General features: G+C 35.5%; 1 protein-coding gene across 1 annotated transcript in view; it reads left to right on the top strand.

The window, feature by feature from the left end:
• ERICH2 (glutamate rich 2) overlaps nucleotides 1-18,717 on the top strand; it is a 91,641-nt gene that overhangs the window by 54,406 nt on the left and 18,518 nt on the right. Inside the window, exons 5-7 of the mRNA XM_044669092.1 lie at nucleotides 5,583-5,675; nucleotides 8,394-8,488; nucleotides 16,550-16,630. Coding sequence (XP_044525027.1) covers nucleotides 5,583-5,675; nucleotides 8,394-8,488; nucleotides 16,550-16,630 — 269 coding nt within the window. The remainder of the gene's footprint in view (nucleotides 1-5,582; nucleotides 5,676-8,393; nucleotides 8,489-16,549; nucleotides 16,631-18,717) is intronic.

Here is an 18,717-nt window from a genome sequence, read left to right as displayed (position 1 = left end):
TTTCATAGTGGTTTTGCTTTTTTTTAACCTTTACCTTCCATATTGGAATAAATACTATGTATTGGTTCCAAGGCAGAAGAGCTAGGCAATGGGGGTTAAGTAACTTGTCCAGGATCACACAGCTAGGATGTGTTTGAAGTCACGTTTGAACCCAAGACCTTCTATCTTTAGGCTTGGCTCTCTATCCACTGAGCTGCACCCCAGTTTTTTATAGTGTTAAAGCATAGTGCAGATTATAGTTCCTACCTGCCTGGAATACTCTCTTTTCCTCTACCTCTTAGTTTCCTGGCTACATTTAAGGCTCAGCTCAAATCTTACCTTGAATAGGAAGACTTTTCTGATCTCCCAGGTTCTTGGCTCTCCCATTAAAATTTGAACTGCTTGAGGGAAGGGTCTATTTTTGTCTTTCTTTGTAACCCCAGCACCTTGCACAGTACCTGGCACATAGTAAACAATTAATAACTGTTTATTTGTTGAGTGACAATTCTAATATATTATCAATAATTTTGTATGATGACATAGGTTTTTTTTAAACTCTTGATGAATCATGGTATTCCATAAATATTTCACATTTTATGCCTAACTGTGGTTCACATATTTAGCTGAATAACTATATATTATCAGTATTTTATATCAACTACATATGGTCTAAAATATATATGAATAAATACATATAAAATAGATTATATTGTCAATGGAACACAGAGAATACAAACACCAAGAGAGATGAAAGAAGGCTTCATGGAAGAGGTGACTTGACCAGAATTTTGAAATAAATGGGAATTGAAGAGACAAAGTACATGGGAATAACTTTAAGATGGAAGTGCATACTAGACCTGGGGGATAGTCAGTACTTTATCATGAAGGTAGAAAATGTAGTGTCATGTGTGAGGAATTGCTCAAAAAACAGTTTCTGCCAAACTCAAGTATGTGGGAAGAGGAACAACATATGATAAGGTTGGAAAAGTAGGTTGGGATGCTAAATAATTTACATTTGACCTTAGAAGCAATATGAGGCCACTGGAGTTTATTGAGTAGAGGAATGGCACAATCAAACCTGCAATTTAGGAAAATCACTTTGGCCCTTGAATGGAGAATGGATTGGAGTTGGGGGAGACATGAGGCAGAGAGGCTGATCAGGAAGCTAGTGAAGTAGTCTAGGCAAGAGGGAATCAGGGCTTCTACCACCTACCATTCCATGAGTGGAGAGAAAGGCATTGTATACCAGAGACATCATGAAGGTAGAAATGACAAGTTTCGGCAGTAGATTGGATATGGAGGTCAAGTGTGAATGAAGAGACCAGGATGACAGCAAGGTTGGAGCTTGGGTGCCTCAAAAATTATAAGAAGGTTGGGAAGAGGGGAGGGGTTGGGAGAAAAGACAGTAAATTCTGTTTTGAATGTGCTGAGTTTTAGGTGTCAATAGGACATCTAGTTCAAAATAACCAAAGTAAAGTAGAGGATACATGACTGGACCTCAAGAGGGAGACCAGGATTGTATATGTAAACTTGGGAAATATCTGCTTAGAGATGATAATCAAATCCAGAGAAATTAATGAAGTTACCAAGTATAAAAAGAAAGAATTTTTTAAAAAGTCAAAGACAGACCTTGGGGTATACAACAGTTTAAGGGATATGATGTGGATGATGAAGAAAAGCTGAAAAGGAGCAGTAGGAGATCCAAGAGAGAGCAGTGCCAAGACAACTCGGAGGAAGGGACAGCTAAGTGGCTCAGAGAGCGGGACCTAGAGATGGGGTGTCCTGGCTCAAATATGGCTTCAGATTCTTCCTAGCTGTGTGACCCTGGGCAAGTCACTTAATTCCCATTGCCTAGCCCTTACTGCTCTTCTGCATGTGATCCCAATATTCAGTATTAATTTTAAGACAGATAATAAGGGTTAAAAAAGACAATTCATAGAGGACAGAGTATCTAGAAGGAGAGGATCCAAAATTTAGTATTGATTCTAAGACAGATGATAAGGGTTTTAAAAAAGGAAGACAATTCATAGAGGACAGAGTATCTAGAAGGAGAGGATCCAAAATTTAGTATTGATTCTAAGACAGATGATAAGGGTTTTAAAAAAGGAAGACAATTCATAGAGGACAGAGTATCTAGAAGGAGAGGATCCAAAATTTAGTATTGATTCTAAGACAGATGATAAGGGTTTTAAAAAAGGAAGACAATTCATAGAGGACAGAGTATCTAGAAGGAGAGGATCCAAAATTTAGTATTGATTCTAAGACAGATGATAAGGGTTTTAAAAAAGGAAGACAATTCATAGAGGACAGAGTATCTAGAAGGAGAGGATCCAAAATTTAGTATTGATTCTAAGACATATGATAAGGGTTTTAAAAAAGGAAGACAATTCATAGAGGACAGAGTATCTAGAAGGAGAGGATCCAAAATTTAGTATTGATTCTAAGACAGATGATAAGGGTTTTAAAAAAGGAAGACAATTCATAGAGGACAGAGTATCTAGAAGGAGAGGATCCAAAATTTAGTATTGATTCTAAGACATGATAAGGGTTTAAAAAAAGGAAGACAATTCATAGAGAACAGAGTATCTAGAAGGAGAGGATCCAATATTCAGTATTAATTCTAAGACACATGATAAAGGTTAAAAAAAAAGAAGACAATTCATAGAGAACAGAGTATCTAGAAGGAGAGGATCCAATATTCAGTATTAATTCTAAGACAGATGATAAGGGTTAAAAAAAAAAAAGGAAGACAATTCATAGAGGACAGAGTATCTAGGAGAGGATCCAATATTAAGTATTGATTCTAAGACAAATGATAAGGGTTAAAAAAAAAGGAAGACAATTAATAGAGGAGAGTATCTAGAAGGAGAGGATCCAGTATAAGACAAATGATAAGGTTTAACCCTTATCAAAAAGGACAATTCATAGAGGACAGAGTATCTAGGAGGAGAGAGAGGGTGGTCAGCAGTGACAAATGGGACAGAGAGGCCAAGTAGGATGATGGTTGAGAAAATATTGATCCTATTCCCTTGTTCTGCTTCCCAAATTGAAAGAAAAAATATAACACTTTCTGTGGAAAACTCAGTTCTTCATTCCAAGTTGACTTGCAAGGCAACTGTAGAAATATGACTTACTTGTTTTTGGTGGTCTGTGCATTTGGAATGTGTTTCCAGAGTTTACTAAGAGCTAACATAGCACAAAGGAAAGAGTGCCAGACTTGGAGTTGGAACTGGGTTTGATTGCCCATTCTGATTTTCACTAGCTACTTGGCAAGAGAGTTAACTTCTCTGTATCTCCGTTTGCTCATTGGTAAAATAGGACAAATCTTCCTTGCACTACCTATTTTGTAGAATTGTAAAGAATGCACTGTGCCAACACTAAAGTGGCATATAAATGTGAGCTGTTGTTCCCTCTAAAATGACCCTGTATCTGTGGGCCTATTTTGATTTTATTCCAGAAAAATAATTATTTAGTTCCCATAGGAACCATGAACAAGAGAGCATTGCCTCTCCCAATATGTAATGGAAGTGATTGTTATAAACTTGCCTGCGAGATGCAGTGCTCCCTTATAACAGTGGTAGCATCAGGCATTATCAGCTTAGTGTGGCACCAAGGGGCACATCCAATTCCATAAGCCTTACTTTTTTGCAGGAATGACTCTGCCTCAATTCAAGAGCATTCCACACATGATCCCACAGGCATAGTTGCAGTCTGGCAACTCTTTCCAGGGTATAGTTCAGCCAGTGGGAAAGGTAGGAGGGCATGGACTTGCCATTTCCATTTGTTAAAGGCCAACTTTGTATTCTGGGGCAGCTAGGGGGGTTGGTGAATAGAGCATCAGACCTAGTCAGGAAGAACCGAGTTCAAATCCAGCCCCAGACATTTATTAACTGAGTGACTCTAGCTAGGCAAGTCACTTAACCTCTGTTTGCCTTAATCCACTGGAGGAGGAAATGGTAAAACACTCCAATATTTGCCAAGAATACCCCATACTCAGCGTAGTCCATGAAGAGTCAAATTTGACTGAACAACAATAATTTTGTGTACTACTTCACCACTATGGGCAAATCCATTAATAGTATTATAGATACATACAATACTGAGAATTGCAAGGCATACAGAAAAACAGTAATAGGACTTGCTACTGTTAATAATTGTAATTATTTTAATTGGAAATTAAAATAATTAAAATAAATTAAAATAAATAAAGAATGCACCTGTAAATTAATAGACTTCTTCAAAGAGGTAACTCTATTCCTAGAACTAGAACATCTTGATTCAGAAGATACTTTGCAAGGAAGCACCGTGATAATCCTCTTATTTCTACTACATGATTCAAAATACAAAGGTTCTATACAGCTAAGATCCTTTAATCTGTCTACACCTGAGTTTCATCTTTATAAAATGAGTTAACCTCTTTGCCCTGTCTGCTTCTAATATTCTGTCTATTAAATATTTCAAAACTGTAAAAGACTAAACTCTGTGTTCATTATTTCTCTTAAGACCATCAATATTACACATTTTAAAATTAGCTTTAAAAATCATTTCATAATCAGCAATTGCTTGGTTACCAATAATTTTATTTATTTCATTAATGTAGAAATTCACTCTCTTGATACAGTTCTGTGATTTATAATCTTAAGAGAGCTGTCTGAGACAATTAGAGACTAAGTGACTTGCCCTATCACACAAGTAGTACATATTAAAGGCAAGACTTTGAACACATCTTCCAGACTCTAGGGCCAGGCTTCTATCTATTATTCCAAGTTGTGCTCTACAATTAATTACATAAATTCTATGTGAGAACAATATCCTATAGATTATTCAACAGTCAGGACTATGCAAGCGAACTATCAAGATGGAGCAATATTTCTCTGCTTTATAATTCCCAAAGTAATTTATGCTATTGAATAGATGAAGATCTCTTTTTGTTCAGTTAGAGATTAATTATCTTAATTTTTTAATAGCCAATGTCCCCATAGACTCCCCAAAAGAAAACCCTCACCAGGGTTTTCAGTCTATATTGAATAACAGGTTTTAGAGGATTGCTTTTTTTTATGCCATGGTTTAGTCTAAATGGCTATCTAAAACTGGATCATATATAGTAAATCATAGCCTCTATTATTTTGTTATTCCAGAGTGGGGAGAATGAGAAAAAATGAATTTGGTCATTTGACAAAAATTTTACATAATTGTTATATATTTATTTATTATGTCTTATCCTGTAATTCTCTTCACATGAGAATAATGGACTCAGATTAAACAGTACCACTACCCACTTATTTCCACATCAGATAGGTTTCAGTTTGGAACTCAAATAGCAGCATTGAAAATATAAATATATACTATCATTTGTTAACATATTTCTAGATTATGCTTTCACTTTAACTTGTTTGACTTCAACTTGTTCGATTTTTGATTAGTTTCACAATTCTATTTAAGATATTTATAAAGAATTTATTTAGCCAAAGCTGATTGAACTCCTTCTCTGAGGATTGAGAAATATTCAACATGAGTAATTATAAGATCATAGTTTTATAACATGATATATCCCCATACTAATAGTAAACTATTTTTTATTTTGTTGCTGAAAATATTTTAAGTAAAGGACTTTTGAGAAATGGAAAAGAATTGGCAAGCAAACCTCACACACCAGCAATACAATCCTCTCAAAATACAAAGATATCTCCAGAAAAGTAAGCTTTAATTAATTTTGTTTACTATTTTAGGCCCAACTTTGAAAAAAGGGTGAATATTTTTTAATGGATAACTTTTTTGTTGTTGTTTCATCACTTTAAAGGATGATTTGTAAATACCTAGATATCTCTTAATATTTCTTTAAAATTGTATAAACATCCATTAAATTATTTTTAAAACTATCTTTGTATTTCAAAGACTATAATGTAATTGTAAGACCAGTTGCTAATATGTTTAAGCTCAATTGTTAACCTATCTTCAAACTTGGATCTTCCAATAATCATCATACTTAAATCTCTCAAGGATCTGATTTTGTCAGGACAGAGTTTTCCTCCTCTAATACAGACTGTACTCCCTCTGCACCCATTCCTAAATCATCCTAAACCAATTCACACTTCTTTATATGGGTAGAGACACCAAAAGAGAGAGGGTGTGAGTTGTATAAGGATGCTCTATAGATCTGTTTGCTCAGTAGGCAATTGATGGCCTTGCTGCCTGCCTTCCCAATTCTACCTAGTGCCTACATAGAGGTCTATTTAGTGCCTACATGAGGTGATTTAGGTATGGTATTTCCATTAAGGAGGGGTAGAGCAGTACCACTTAGCTGGAAATCAATAGATGTTTGTTGTAGTAGAGGATAAACTTAAAGATATACCTGAGAGGCCATAGTTCTGTAAAATCATATTTAAGAGAACCTTTGGAAGTCAAAGGATAAATGATACATATTATATAATTCTTAAGCCAGTGATTCGTTCAACTCTCATTTAAGAAATGCTTAGTGGTTCCAAATAATAAAAACACCCAAATTCATGTTGAGACAATAATAATGTTAGCCTGTTGGATGTTTTTTCATAGAAGAATTGTTAAAGGCATTACCAGTATTCCCCAACTATGCTGGTCTGATTCCATTATGTACAAATAGAACTCAGAATTCATTTAACATTTATTTATTGAACAAAAATGTGTTTAGCACCAACACTGTGCTAAAGATGGGGTATAAAGATACAAAGATTATAGAGTCCCTATATTCTAGGGAAAATAATGACATGTGTATAGAAAAATGATTCAATGATGTCATCAAAGTCTTTGCTCCCAACACTGGTATCCTTAAACACCTCAGATAAATATAATACCATGTAGAATAAATTTAAAAGAAGGTTGCAAAGAGGGACAGCTAAATGGCTGGTTCAGTGGATAAAGAGCCAGATCTTTAGATGGGAGGTCCTGAGTCCAAATGTGACCTTGATTCTTAGATGGAAGGTATGGGTTTGTTTTTTTTAAAAGAAGAAGAATGCAAAGAGTTATGAAATCAAATGAAGGAGAGACTGGGTCGAGATAGAAGAATCAAAGCTATATTCATGGAAGAGGGAGCATTTGGTCTATATCTTCAAGGATGGGTAGGATGTCAACAAGGGAAACAGGAGCAGATGATTCTAGGGGCAAGGAATAGTGTGAACTAAAGTGTGAACTAAACTAAAGTGGAAAAGTGTAAGAGATATTTGGAAAATTGCAAATAGTGAAGTTTGACAGGAGTGAAGAATATATACTAGTTAGGAACAATATGAACCAGTAATTCTGAACATTTCCCTTGGATAAATGTCTTGATTCCAGATTGTGGAAGACTTTATATACCAGGCAAAGGAGATTAAACATTATTCCATAGATAATAAAAAGCTACTCAGGTTCTAGGACAAGAGTTATATTATTAGACTTTTGCTTTAGTAAGAATAATTTGAAAATTGTGTAAGGTGGTTTGGAGAAGAAAGGGACTAGAAGCAGGAGTATTGATTAAAAAGTTACTGTATGTGAGAGGTGAGGATCTGAATTAGGGTTATTTCAGAGATAAAATTCACAGGACTTGATATTTGAATGGAGGAAGAGAGGTAGGGAGAAAATTTTTAAATGGTTCAGATATTAGGATGATTGAGAGAATGGTGAAACCATTGCCAAAAATTAGAAAATCTGGAAAATGGTGTCAGAAAACAAATGTTAAAAATTGTTTCTACACATAATTGGGAGAAAGGAAAGAATATGCATTTTGAACAAAGTCTGTCCAGTGATAGTGAACTGGGTCTGGAACTGAATGTAAAGAGAGCTGACTGGATTACTTTAGGGAAATTGTAGAGTTTTTAATGACCTTCCAAATAAAAAGTCCCTTTTTAACATCAATATAGTTTGAGTTATGCTGTATTACAGTATGCCATGGAATACTATAGCCTCTTCAGAATTCAAATTTCTGGTGACTTATAGAGTCATTGGAGAGCCACAAGACAGGCTACAGCACATTGCTGATGGAGAATTACTCAGGAGAAACAGTTTTTAAAATATCATCCTAGACATTGTGACCAGAAAATAGGGTGGATTTAACTTCATGTGGCAAGATGAAGGGATAGCCAGGAGAGAGCCTTTGTGCCTCCAGTGCCATTCATAGAATGTCATGCAAGCTGGAGGAAGGCAGGCCATCAGAAGCACTGAGTAGAGTGTCTATAGAGGACTTATAGGAAGACATACACCAATCATATGGACTGCGTATATACTGAATGGATTGCAATCTGTACTGTTGGAGAGGTAGTACTCACAACAATGAGATCCGTCATTCCATCAAAGTATAATAAGAGTGTCATATTTTTGGTTTTCTATCATTTTTTTAATTCACTGACTAAGTCTTTATAAAAGAAAGTAAAACATTTTATTAATCATTATTTTTTAATATCTAGGAAGAAAATTTCTTCAAAGAGTAATGAAAATAAAGATTTATTTATGAATTTAGACAATAAATCACAGACAGCTTCCATTGTAGAAGAAAAAACAGGTAATCGTTTTTCATTCTATTACAGGTGTGCCTAATTTAATTATCCTTATTCACATAAATTTGTGTCTGAAGACTTAATTGTCTCAATAGACAATTTAATGACTAATGAAATATAGGTCTCATGGATATATTCATTTTATAATGTTATTTGTCTTATGAAACCTGAATTCTATACATGATCTAATTTGATATTCACAACAATTCTGTGAATTAAATACAGGTATTATTATCCCCATGGATGCAAAAGGAGTTGAGTACCACAAGTTCTTCTTGAGGTGCTTTTGGTATGAAAATTGCTTCTATCAAACACAGATCCATTTTATAGATGAGAAAACTGAGGGTCAGAGAGGTTAAAGAATTTATTTCTTGCCATATATCTAATAAATATTGGATGAGGAATTTGATTTTTAAAAATATTTATTATATATTATATATTACAATTACATGTTATAACAAATTTTCATATAAATTTTCTTAAGTTATATGATCAAACTTATCTCCTTCCCTCCCCTTCCCTTTCCCAGTCCTGGTAGGCAATTCAATCTGGGTTATACATGTATTATCATGTAAAACATTTGCACATTGTTCATTTTTGAGTGAATAATCTTATAACACCAAAATCCCAAGACATAAACCCAAAGAAACAATTGAAAAATCCTATGATTTCATCTGCATTCTGACTCTAATAGTTCTTTATTTGGAGGTGGATAGCATTCTTTGTCATAAGTCCTTCAGAATTGTTCTGGATCATTGTATTGCTGAAAGTAGCTAAGTCTATCACAGTTGATCATTCCACAATATTGCTATTACTGTGTACAATGTTTTCCTGGTCCTGCTTATTTCACTCTGCATCAATTCATGTAGGTCTTTCCACCTTTTTCTGAAATCAAACAGAAAGCTCTTTCTGTTCATCATCTCTTACAGCATAATAGTATTCTATCACCATCATATATCACAAAAAGAGCAGCTAAAAATATTTTTGTGCAAGTAGGTCTTCCCCACCCTTTTTTTATCTCTCTGAGATACAGACATAGTAGTAGTATTACTGGATCAAAGGGTATGCATTGTTTTGTAGCTCTTTGGGCATAATTCCAAATTGCCTGGAGGAGGGATTTGAAACCATTCTGATTGAATTCTGTCTAGCACTCTTCCCAGTAGGTATATTGCCTTATTGTCTTGAACATTCATTTCATAGTGGTTTCTCATTTGTCACTCTATTTATTACTAAAGAATTCACAAATTCTAGGCTCTCTAAATCTTATTTTATGTAAGAACTGATTCACCTGGTCATTTTGAAGTAACACTCTCCCAACTAATTATTTTAATAACAACAGTGATGTATTTTCCAAATTTTAAAATGCTACTGTGATGACGATGATGATGATAGTGATGATGAAGATAAAAGAAAGTTCTGGTTTTGTTTAAAAGACATTTCATTTCCTGAACTGTATATCTGAACACTACATAGATTTGTTATATATATTTAGAAACCAGTTAAAATATTTCAACTATCTTCTAATGGCAGATAAGCCTGTCCATCTGTCCCTTAAGGATATAGAATCTTAAAATTTATTCCTGTCATCCAGCTTTAGGTTATCCTGATTTTATATTCCCTCCTGAAAGTTCTGGCTTTGTCACTCTCACACCATCATATCAATGGTTTCTCCATAACTACTAGGTCGGGGAAGACCTTGGTTGTTAATACTGAGCAGAAGCACTTTTATTGGTTCTTGGAAAGATGGGTCCAGCTTTAAGATTCTGTGATTCTTTGTTTTCTAATGAAAACATTATGTCTTTTCATTTGAGATTGAGGCTAGTCTGCCTAAATGAGTGTCTGCCTTTTGTTGTAAAACAAAACAAAACAGTCTCCTTAGCTGTACTTTATTTTTCCCATCCAACCCAGCCCTGTTCAGTATCAGCATATGATTTAACCTTCAATCTTGAGATAACATGGTAGAGTGTTGATCTTGTAATCAAGGAAGAATTTGGGTACAAATCCAACCATCCAACTCATACTAACTGTGTGACCTAGGGAAAGTCACTTAACTTTTTTTAATGATTTATCTATTTATTGCAGTTATATGTGGTAACGATTTTTGACAATTGTTTCCTAACATTTTCAGATTTTCTCCCTTCCTCCCTTACCCCCACCCCAAGGGAGTAAATAGTCAGATATAGGTTATACTAGTGTTTTCACGCAATTTTATGCAATATTTCTGTATTGCTCTTGTTGTGATAGAAGGTATATATCACAGATAAAAAACACATGAAGTTGCTGGTGGAGTTGTGAATCGATCCAACCATTCTGGATGGCAATTTGGAGCTATGCCCAAAGGGTTTTAAAAGACTGTCTGCCCTTTGATCCAGCCATACCACTGCTGGGTTTGTACCCCAAAGAGATAATAAGGAAAAAGACTTGTACAAAAATATTTATAGCCGCGCTCTTTGTAGTGGCAAAAAATTGGAAAATGAGAGAATGTCCTTTGATTGGGGAATGGCTGAACAAATTGTGGTATCTTTTGGTTATGGAATACTATTGTGCTCAAAGGAATAATGAGCTGGAGGAATTCCATGTGAACTGGAATGTCCTCCAGGAATTTATGCAGAGTGAAAGGAGCAGAGCCAGGAGAATATTGTACACAGAGATGGATACAATCGAACACAACGGACTTCTCTAGCTAGCAGCAATGCAAGAATCCGGAGCAAGGCTGAGGGACTTATGAGAAAGAAAACCAGCTACATTCAGAGGAAGAATGGTAGGAGGAGAAACATAGAAAAAAAACAACTGCTTGAGCACATGGGCTGATGGGGATATTATTGGGGATGTAGACACTAAAAGATAACTCTAGTCCAACTATCAATAATATGGAATTAAGTATTAATCAATGATACATGTAGAACCCAGTGGAATTGTGCATTGGCTAAGGGGGGTTGGGAAGGTTTGGGGGAGAGAGAAAGAACATGAAACATGTAACTACGGGAAAATATTTTTTAAAAAATGAGAGAGCACACACTCAGCTCCATGAGAGAGAAGTGCTTCATGGAAGCAGGTCCAGTCTTGATCTAGTATGCATAATCTATATCCCTCTCATTGAAGTTTACACACATTACTTTTTATTGGGTGTAGGTGGTATGCATGTGTGTGTGTGTGTTTCAAAGGTGGCATGGAGAAATATGCCCTGAGGTCTGGCCTAACTCATCTTAGAGAAGGAGACTCACATTGCCACCTTTTCACCCCACCCCCACCCCCCTAATCAGCTTAGCTGGGAGTTGAAGGGGAAAGTAAAAGGAGCCCTCAATTTTTGGACCACCAAGGCTATAGGATCTTTCTTCCAGTCTCCAAGAGACTAGGCTAGAATTAAGTCTATATGTTTTTCTTCAAATATGTCTAGATTAGGGAATATGGTTTTAGGGGTTCACAAGGAAAATCCAGGCTTTTAGTTTCCTCATTTTTTAACATTTTTACTTGGACTGTTTATCTTACAGGATTCTCAGAAGAAGTATCATTAAGATTTATAAGCATGTTTAGTCATTTTTAGTCATGTCTGACTCCTTGTGATCCCATTTGGAGTTCTCTTGGCAAAGATACTAGGGCAGCTTACCATCTTCTTCTCCAGCTCATTTTGCAGATGAGGAAAACTGAGGCAAACAGATTTAAGTGACTTGCCCAGAATCACATAGCTTGAAAAACATAACTTATTTGTAAAGGGGAAAAAGGGGAAAGCCAATGATAAAGGGGAGACCATTATATCTGATTTACCTATTTGTTTTTAGGTTTGGGGAGTAGAGAGAAAAGATTGAGTGAATTATCTAAAAAAAATAGAAATTAGTAAAAAAATTTTAATGTAATGACTTCATTTATTTTTTTTATTAAAGAAGATTGTTTGAAAGTACCATGAAATGAATGGCTTTTTTTTCTGATCCGAGCAATATATTTTAAAATATCCAGGCTCTTAAAAAGAAAAAAAATTATAGTACCTATTCATTAGCCCATATATGAAATTAAGCAGAAACCTGTATCAGAGTTTCCAACCTATTTTAGATATGAACAGGAACAGAAAAATAAGGAAAAGGGAAAAAAGGAGAAATTGATAGCATGTCAATGCTGAAATTAAGGGGAATATTAATTAAGGATAAATATACTTTGATGCATACATGTAGCAAAGAATGGAACAGAAACCATGAATATTTCACTTTTTATCCTGACATGTACTTTTTATTGTCAATAAATGCTGCAATTAAAAAAATGCCCTTCTTTATTGCTCAGGCTAACCTCAGTGCCCTATATTTTCAGTCCCATCCCTTGCTGTTAGGGTCTCATTCTCTCAATTATCACATTTTCCAAGCATCTTCCATTTCTTCTTTTCTATCTGTGCCTTCCTTTCTGCTTTTCAGTATACATTGATGTCCCCAACTACAGAAACATTTGTACTTGATTTTTATTGCTAGCTATTATCTTAATTTTTGTTTTCCTTTTGCTACCAGATTTCTTAAGTTATTTATACCTAAAATAACTTGTTCTCCAAATATTCCTTGCACTGTCTCCATTTCTGTATCTTTGCCTATCTTATCCTTCCTCTCCACCTCCCAGCACTTCCTTGATTTCCATTTTCTAATTCCTCTGTTCTAGTTGTGTCTATCCATTTGACAAAGAATTGTATAGCTCACATATTTTGTTCTCTACTTGTCAATACAGTGCATTCCTGAAAGCTAAATCCTGAAAAGCAGATCCTATTTTTCCAGAAGAACAGTGTTGTCATTGAAGTTTGCTTTCCTTTCCAGAAAGTCAGTACTAAAATTTATAGATATGATGAACAAACAATTAGATAAACATAAAGCAGTACAAGCCTTACAAAATGGGTATAAATATAATATACACATTGATTATTTATGGGTCCCCAAAGTGCTAATTTATTTCCTACAGAGCATACATACAAGGCATCCTTATTCCCACTCCTATTCTCATCCTTTATAAAGTTTATAAACTTTGATGTCATTGGAGTTCACATTTTCCAGCAATATCTCTGGGTTGCAGATATACTTCTTTAAAAAAAACACTTACCTTCTGTCTTAGAACCAATTTCATATATTAGATCCAAGGCAGAAGAGTAGTAAGGGCTAGGCAATGGGGGTTAAGTGACTTGCCCAAGGTCACACAGCTAAGAAGTGTCTGAAGTCAAATTTGAACCCAGGACTTTCCCTTCTCTAGGTCTGGCTCTCAATCCACTGAACAATCTAGCAGCCCTCTTGCAAGTATACTTCTCTAACCTATGGTTTGTCAGTTCCTACCTCCATTTGTAGTGTCTCTTTTACTTGTAGTATTACTAAGTCCATGAGCTACCCTCTCTCTGTCTTTAAGAGGACAGACTTAAAAATGAAGAGCTTTATAGTTGGAAGTGCAGAAGCAATTTACTTTCATTTTCCTTATGCTGTTAATCCAATTATTTTTTAGAACTGGTAATAATAGCCAGGCAATGCTCCACCTGGTACTCTCTTATTTCCTCCACATCAGCCTCCTGTAGAAACTACTAGGCTAATTCCATTGGATCAGTAGAAACCTAGTCTCTGTCTATTGAGAAAACTATACATGCAGAGAGCCAGAAACTCCCCGGTCACAGGCAAGACTCTCAGATGTGGCCCTCAGATTCCACAGACCTCCTCATCTTTTTTCCACTTAAACCAAAAGGTCAAACACAAGATCATTCTGATCCAGTTCTGCTAACTACTGCCAAATGTGCTAGTCTGGGCCAGGTCCAGGATTGGAATGATCACTGGTTCAGGCAGATATTAGGCTCTTCCCTGCCATAGAGAAACACATAACGGTCAGAAGCATGAGTGGACTTTCATGGCAGTGGGACATGCTTTGGCTCCTTACAGACTGTTCTCTTTATACCCCATGCAACTGGGAAGCTGGTTCAAAGACTTAAGCCTTAGTTCTCTAGAGTCTAGGAACCATTAAGATTTCAGAGCAAGCCTTTTAGCAAAAAAATTAGCCAGCCTACATGACAGGGACCCTAGTAGATATTTGCTCCAGTCACAGGGCCATTATTGGCACAGATTTTAAAAGAGTTTCAAAGGTGAAAATTACTAAAGCAAAATTGGTATCTTGACTACCCAGAATGTTAGTAGATTTATCCTTGCAGAGATCGCCGAATGGAAAAGTAAAAGACTGCAAAAGATGAGATCTGAATCTTTATTGTGGAACAGACAAAATTCAGAGCTACCAAGTACAGAGACTGGCTGTGTGGTGTTCATCTTAGTCTCCAGTTCTTTCTTTCTTATGTCTTCTTGTCTTCTCAATTAAATTTGTTCATCTTGGAGGGTAGGAACTGCCTCTCCTTTGTATCCTCACGACTTGAACATCAATATTTATTATGTTCATATTATCTCCCCTGTTAGAATATAAGTTCCCTGATAGCAAGAATGATTTCATTTTTGTTCTTGTTTCTCTGGTGCCTTGCACATGTTTCTTATTCAGTCATTTCAGGCATGTCTGACTCTTCATGGCCCCATTTGGGGTTTTCCTGGCAGAGATACTGGACTGGTTTTCCATTTCCTTCTCTAGCTCATCTTACAGATGAGGAAACTGAGACAAGCAGGGTTATATGACTTACCCAGGGTCATAGAGCAAGTAAATGTCTGAGACCAGATTTGAACTCAGGAAGATGAATCTGGCACTCTATCTACTGCTCCATGTAGCTGCCCTTAAAAACACCTATCTTGGAAATAGGTTTTGAACAATAATACATGTATAACCTAGTGGAATTGCTTGGTAGCTCTGGGAGTGGGAGGGAAGAGGAATTTTTCATGGTTACATGATTCATGTTCTCTCCCTCCTGGGTTATACATTGTTCAAAACCTACTTCCATATTATTCTTATTTGCAATAAAGTGATCTTTTAAAGCCAAAACCTCAATCATATCCCCATAGAACCAAATGATCAATCATATGTTGGAAAAATATTTTTAAAAATAAAAATTACATTTTAAAAAAGGATTATTTTCGCTTGCTAATATGGGTATTGTATGTGGGGTTTTGGTTTTTAAAAGATTATTGCAAAAATGAATAATATTGAAATGTGATCATACATGTATAACCCAGTGGAAGTGTTTGTCAGCTCTGGGAATGGGGAAGGAGAAAAGAGGAGGGAAAGAACATGAATCATGTAACCATGGAAAATACTTAAATAAAAAAAGAATAACTAAAAAAGGATTTTAAAAAGCACTTACCTCAGAGGATGGTTATCAAATAAGATAATATACATAAAGTATTTTGCAAACCTTAAAATGCTACATAAAAGGCTAGGTATGTTGATTATTATTAAGATGAACTTCAAGAAAGGCTTCTATTCACTAATTTGTATGCGCCTTTTTTTGGAAGCTGACTTCCAAAAGAGTAAATTTATTCATACTGTACTCTAATGATACTTATAAGTACCAAATGTGGAATTAAAATAACTGAATTAAATAATTCACAGTAGCCATTAAATAGTGTCCATAATGCATATTTTGCCAAATGGCAACATGAGGGAGTTAAATTCTAAAAATGAATTCATTTTCTACAGAGGTAATTCGTAGCCTCATAAAAGGTCAATTTATCTATGAGAAATAGAGCATCGTTAGTTATTAGGACAGAAAAACTTCCTCTCTTGATTGGGGTCCCTGGTTTCTGTTTTACAACTCAGGCTCGTTCAACATTTTTTATCTTTTCATCCCCCATTATGAGCTCTTGTGTGATGTCAGTTGTAAAGTTGGGTAAAGCTAGTTAGTTAGTCATCAAGAAGAAGGAAGGGGCTGATGGAAATCAGGAGATTACCCTAAAGGACCACAATATGCTTAAACTAATGGAACCAGAGAAATGCAAAAAGGGTAAGCCTAGTCATAAACTCTACACTTCTTGCCATGATGGCTCTTCTTTTTTAGAGTTCAGTTTTTTGCATGTGTTTTACCACCCAGAAGTTTTAGTGGTGGTTTTTTGTGCTTTCCTAATGTTTTATTTTTCAATTTTCTGATTTTCCTCATTTGCTTTATTCTCAAAATATATACTTCTCTTTTTACCTAGAAGGAACAGACCCAAATATCTCTGCTCCCAAGGAAACCATCCCCCAAGAAGATTCAGTCGATCACAACTCTAAAGGCACAGGTGGGTATAATTCAGGTCTAATCTAGAAGCCTTTAAGATGGCTTCTATAAAGAGGCTAGCACTTCCAGAAACTCATGTAACAGACAGAACTGAGCAATTTTGGCATTCATCTTAATTTTTAAAAAAATACATGATTGGGGCAGCTGGTTGGTTCAGGGAATAGAGAGAGCCGAGCTTGGAGACATGAGTTCCTCGACTCAAATCTGGCCTCAGACACCTATAAGCAGGGTGACCCTGGGCTCACTTAACTCAAATTGCCAAGCCCTCAGTTCTGTCTTGGAACTAATACTTAGTATCAATTATAAGACAGAAGGTTGAGTTAGAAAAATACACAATTATGTGTTGGGTAATATATAGTATGGCTTTGTTCTCACTTTTTACAATGACCATATTAATTTCTCTTTGCTAATATTCATATTATTTTATTCATCTCTTCTCTTTTCCTTAATCCAAAGTTCTTGTAGCATTGTACTCTCAGAGATTCAAGGAGTGAAGAGACTGGTCCAAGCAGTAGTCTCCAATTCTTGAATTCCCCTATCTTATACGTCATTATTATTTCATCATATTATTGTATTATATGTCACTATACTATTACATATAATATATCCTTTTATTATTATAAGTTAGGGTACTTATAGCTCATATTTTATATAGGCAGTGAAGTAGCATAGTAGATAAAGCATTGAACCTGAAGTCAGAAAGATCTGAGTTCAATTCTTGTCTCAAACACTTGTAAGCATGTGACCCTAGACAAGATACTTAATTCCTGTTTGCCTCAGTTTTCTCATCTGTAAAATGGGAATAATAATAAAACCTATCTCTTACTGTGAGGATTGAAAGGAGATATTATGTTTAAAGTGCTTTGCAGATCTTAAAGAATGGTATAAATGTTAGCTATTATTATTTCTTTTATTTTTGTGGAGGAGTCAGAGAATATATTTCTTGGAGAAAGTATTTAAATGTCTGGCATGCTTTTCTTATCTTGTAAAATGATATCCTGTTTGGTCCACCCTTCTTGGTCTACTGAAATCTCTAGCAGTTGACAAGAATTTGGTCTATAGTGATAATAATTGCTTATGTTTATATAGTGATTGTCTATTAAAAATGCTTTATATACATTATTTTATTTCATCCACAATAACTGAGTGAAGTACAATTCAAGTATTATCATCTCCACTGTAACGATTAAAATTAATATACAATAACTATTATATTTTATAAAGTTTATTAATAATAACTAAAGTAAAAAAAGCTAGCTAACCCAGCCCCAGTCACAGTTGAGAGAAAAAAGAGAGGGAGGAGTTTCAGAACTTATAAACAAACAAGGTAAGATGCAAGGTGGGGGTGAAGGAGGAAAAGGATTCTGGGAGATAAAGGAATTCTGTGGAACATAGTCCTGGGTACAAGAATTTCTAATTATACACCATTTTAAACATGAGAAAACCAAGCTCCAGATAAGATGGGTCATTTTTCCAAGGTTACCTCCTTATCGAGGGCTGGCAGTGGAATCTCTAATTTCTTTCTAAGTCCATGGCCCCATCATCATGTATCTTTTTCTGATTCCTTCACCTGCTACTGCCTCCCCTCAAGCAAATGATTGTATATTTACTTTTGTTTATATTTGCTATTACTTACCTGAGTGTATATTGTTTCCCAAAATAGAATGTCAGCTCCTTGAGGACAAAGAGCTGTTTCATTGCTATCTTCCTGTGCCTAGCACAGAGCAAGCACTTGATAAGTGCTTGTGGATTGATTGATTGATTGATATCAGAGTGATTGATGCAGGTTGTCTGCATATGAATCTGATGGTTCTTCCATCCCTCCACACTTTCTCTACACCTCAAGGGCTAAGCTGTATGATGTTTTGTTCTGAATACACAATAAAGATGCCTTTAAGGGAAAAACAAAATCTGGTTGGTGAGAAGTGCCTCGTGTGGCCTTTCTGCCCATGGAGGAGGAGGTAAGAGAACCAACTTCTGGGCTATCTGATGTGGAACAGTTAAGGAAGTACCCTGGAGAGGCTGTGAAACACACAGAGACTATTTCTGGTCTGGTGACCATGTGATGAATGGGAGACTTTGGAGCTG

Source organism: Gracilinanus agilis, chromosome 3 (assembly GCF_016433145.1).
Source record: "Gracilinanus agilis isolate LMUSP501 chromosome 3, AgileGrace, whole genome shotgun sequence".
In the NCBI taxonomy this organism is placed as follows: domain Eukaryota; kingdom Metazoa; phylum Chordata; class Mammalia; order Didelphimorphia; family Didelphidae; genus Gracilinanus; species Gracilinanus agilis.
This window is presented reverse-complemented; position numbering and strand designations above follow the sequence as displayed.